Below are 4,026 nucleotides of genomic sequence, written 5' to 3' on the forward strand. Positions count from 1 at the left end.
TGTCTGTAAATATATGTATATTAGTGCAAATGTACATTAAAAATATCTATATTTCCAAGATCCCACTCGTTGCATTAAACATACAATGCAATGGGGTCAAGTGACATTATTTCATTATCACTATCTTAGTACATACTTTTGCATTGTTCAGTTATGCAAAAACTAGTACACAGTTTAAGTTTCTATTTCCCAGCTCTGAACTTTTCAAAGGGGGGCGTGTCTTGAAGGGATCATTTTAAAAAGCACTGCGGCTCCCCTGAACTCACTGCAGATCACTGCAAGAAACTCGGAGGATCAGTCTTCACCATATACAAGGTACAAGTTCAGATATTTGTGTTGTCTATATTTTAAATGCTTGTGATGCTTAAACGTACAGTATGGCATTTTTCGCCACTAGGGGTCGCTAACCTATTTACAATAACAAAGGCGTAGATTGATGACGCAACATTTGCTAAGAATTATGGATCTTAACGTCAAGCCGACCGATCTAATAATGTTTATGAATGACTGAATACATCAATGTTTTTATCATGACTGATATGAAGCAGTTCGGCATTGCTAAGAGACAGCTATCAGCTCCACACGCGACGCGAGTCCCGCGGATATAAAAGGAATATGGACATTTCATTCTACCGAACTACACGCAGAATTAATACTCACAGGTCAGTTTATTAGACAAATTAAACTTGTGAGGTAACCCAGCGCTGTTTCACTTGGTCTAACATTACACTATCACACTAAACTGCATTTGAGTGTGTTGAAATTAATGTGTTAGTTTGTATGAGACTAGCACTAAGCTAGATCAACATTAAAATAACATACAGATCATATTCTGACATTTTATCATTGTTGAACTATATAATATTGATTCGTTTTATGTAAATGTGCTCACCTGTTTAATAAAGCACATGTAGGAGCGGCCGAAGTCTCGGACGTGGAGCTCTCGTTTATATACAGTCTATGGGAGCTCTCGGCATCTCGAAAACACTGCGCTGATATTGATTCTCTTTTTTTTTTCTCCTTTTTTATCCAAAGTCTGCTTGCCATGGTCCATAATGTTTGAACGAAACAACAACAGCGTGCAAATAGACATTGCGAACTACAAAGTTGTCCGCGTCAGTCGCTTTGGTTACTATCAGACGGCTCTGGTTCATAGCTCTGGTTGCCATGGCAGCACGAGCGGAAACCAGGGACAACGAGGATATGACGGCATTGGCGGCGACAAAACGGAAATAAAGAAACGGGACGTTTCTCAAATTAAATTACAAATTTCTCCTGGTTTGAAAGTTGTTGGAAACAGTCGGGATAATGTAAGTACACAACTAAAAAAAATATGTAACATAGATATAGTGATTTTTGCTATTTTTAAAGCAAAAAAGTTACATATTGTGCCTTTAAACCCCATGTGCTTCTCTTCCACTTGGTTTCAGGGAGATACTTTGAGAAGCAGAAACAACTCTGCAACTACAGAAAATAACCTTTATCCATTGACTTTTCACATTTTCTGCTCTAGTTAACATGGTATAGGTGCAGTAGCTGACATCATGTTTTCAATGTCCTTTCATAAAAAAAAAAAAAATAAAATATTTTCAACAATGTCTCAATTTTAATGATGCGATTTAAAGAAAAAATGGAAATATATGTTGTACTGTACTGGAAATCTGATGTTTGCACTGCCGAAAAGATAAACTGAATTTGGTTATTTTGTATAATTTTATTATATATTGTATTGAATTGTAAAGAAAACACTAAGTATTATACATTTAGAGCCTACATGGAATATTTGCTTATTATATTTTATTCTTGTAGAATTCACTTGTTATAAGTGTGTTACTCTAAAAAAAATAAAAAAAGTAATTAATTACTTGTTACTAATCTCAATGTACATGAAACTGCTCTTTTTTAATTCTTGCAAATAAACAATGTAAAATTGCAGAAATTATTATTGAACTATCCAAAGTATTTCAAGGGAGAAGGTTACATTAAAAACATACGTTTACAACATTAACATTAGACGTTAAATTTTGATGTAAAGCCACTTTATAGAATTGTTCTAGTCTATAGAGTATTCAATGCAATTACATCACAAGTAACTGCAATTAAATTATAGAAAAGTTACTAAAGTACTTTTTCCAGGGAAAAGTAATTCAAGTACAGTAATGAATTTCTTAGTAACCCATTACACCCAACACTGGTCAAAATAGTTAAATTAAAAGTGGTGGAAAATAAAAAATGTTATCAATTACAGCATCTAAAATGCACTTTCCCTTCAAAAAATATATAGATTTTAACTTGAAGGGAAAATAATTCCAAGTCTATTTGTCTTAAAGGGATAGTTCACCCAAAAGTTCATGGGCCCCATTGACTTCCATAGTATGGAGAGAGAAAAAAAAATACAATGGGGTCCATCAAAAAATAAACTCATACAGGTTTGTAACAATTCGAGGGTGAGTAAATGATGACATAATTTTCATTATTTGGGTGAACCGTCCCTTTCAAACCTGATTTTTTTTATTTTTAGGCCTATGTTTTTCTATTAGTTTAAATCTTTGAATATTTCATCATTGCTCTTTCTCTCACACAGTCCTCCATCATGGTGAAAGGTACACTGAATGAACTGTCCCAGCTGAAACAGTCAGGCTTCGGTCAGCCGTGGCCGAGACATGGCCTGAATCTGCTGTACTGGTTTGCTCATGACTACATAGACTTCAGCTATGGGAATATTGTCTCCGACTATAGACCTGAAGATGGAGATTTTGGCTTCCACAAGTTCCACAACAGAATTGATGAAGAAGAGGATCCCATTGTGCCCATTCAGAATCTCCCATACTATGAGGTGGGCAACCTGAAATATTCAAGAGCAAACGAGCTCCCAGATTATGTCAGGGAAAATTACAGCCGCAATAATCCTATTCCTGACAATAACAAGGACCGGGTTATTGTGCGTCTGGACGCGTATGGCAGATTCAACAGGGTGTATGTGACTGAACACAGCGACCCGAAACGATTCGACAGCAGCAAAACCTTCCGTGTGAGTCAGGGCCTCCTCCTGATCATCAAGAACAAGAGTCAAGATCAGTATCTCTCCGAGCTCTCCAACACTCCTACACTACAGACTCAGAGCGATTATAACAGGCAGGCTAACAACGACGACTCCTGGTGTACCATTCTTTAAATAGGCTAAAGAGTCATTAAACTATAGCTACTCTCATTTTATTCGGGATTATTATATACACGTACATTTTTTATAATCTTTTACCTTGACCTGAATAAAATACTCATTGGTGATGTGCGGGAAATCGCGCCTTTATGAATCTTTCGAGTGAGGGAATCGAGTAAGTGAATCGGATCACTCGCACCTGCCCAAGTCACGTGACTTCAGAAAAAGATGTTTCGTTACATCCTACTGTTTTGAAATGTCAGTGTCAGTGATGTAAGGATGGGGTGGTATTATTAAATGTTTTAAACGTGTGATTGTAATAGAATCTCGAGTCATTTTTATAATTTAAGTTTATAAAAGTTGATTAGAACGCATTTACATGACTTAAAGCAGCAGATGTCGTCGGCAGCAATTGGTTCAGTTGAATCGAAGTTTCAGAAAGACTCACTTCTCTTCTGTCATGTTATGTCTCTTGTTAACACAAATTCTAATTCATTTTCTTTCATTTTTATTACATATGTGATTTCTCTGGCTTGGTTTGAAATAAAATGACTTTGGAAACTCTTACTTCGAATGTTTTTGTTTCTGGTAAAAGCATCTCTTTTGATAGCTGTCCTAATATCAGATGCCCTTGAACAGATAGAATGTGAGGGAAATTGGGGCTTGTTGACAGAATTTCCATGCTTTGAGTATTTCTGATGGAACAAACAATATGATTTCAGTGTTAAAAGGGAAGCAACAAAAACAAAAGATTAAAATGCTAATAAAATTAACCCTTAATCGCTGTTAAAAAAGGACAACATTTAAGCTGTTTGGGGTCATTTTGACCCCAAACTTTTAAAGAGCAATTGCATAAGGAAATATAC

The 4,026-nt window shown here is 35.8% G+C and overlaps 1 protein-coding gene across 3 annotated transcripts; it reads left to right on the forward strand.

The window, feature by feature from the left end:
• Window positions 1-140: 140 nt before the first annotated feature.
• LOC308688476 (uncharacterized protein) lies at window positions 141-3,727 on the forward strand. Of its 3 annotated transcripts, none has more exons than XM_081361558.1 (4): window positions 265-315; window positions 546-662; window positions 1,036-1,310; window positions 2,585-3,727. In XM_081361558.1, exons 3-4 carry the CDS (start codon window positions 1,056-1,058, stop codon window positions 3,173-3,175), a joined length of 846 nt encoding a protein of 281 aa, XP_081217684.1. In that variant the 5' UTR covers window positions 265-315; window positions 546-662; window positions 1,036-1,055; the 3' UTR covers window positions 3,176-3,727. The 3 variants fall into 3 exon arrangements, with proteins under 3 accessions (XP_081217683.1, XP_081217684.1, XP_081217685.1); XM_081361559.1 differs by having other exon boundaries at window positions 549-662; XM_081361557.1 differs by lacking the exon at window positions 546-662 and having other exon boundaries at window positions 141-315.
• The last annotated feature ends 299 nt before the right edge of the window (window positions 3,728-4,026 follow it).

Source organism: Scardinius erythrophthalmus (assembly GCF_964197995.2).
Source record: "Scardinius erythrophthalmus genome assembly, chromosome: 3".
NCBI classification, from domain to species: Eukaryota; Metazoa; Chordata; class Actinopteri; order Cypriniformes; family Leuciscidae; genus Scardinius; species Scardinius erythrophthalmus.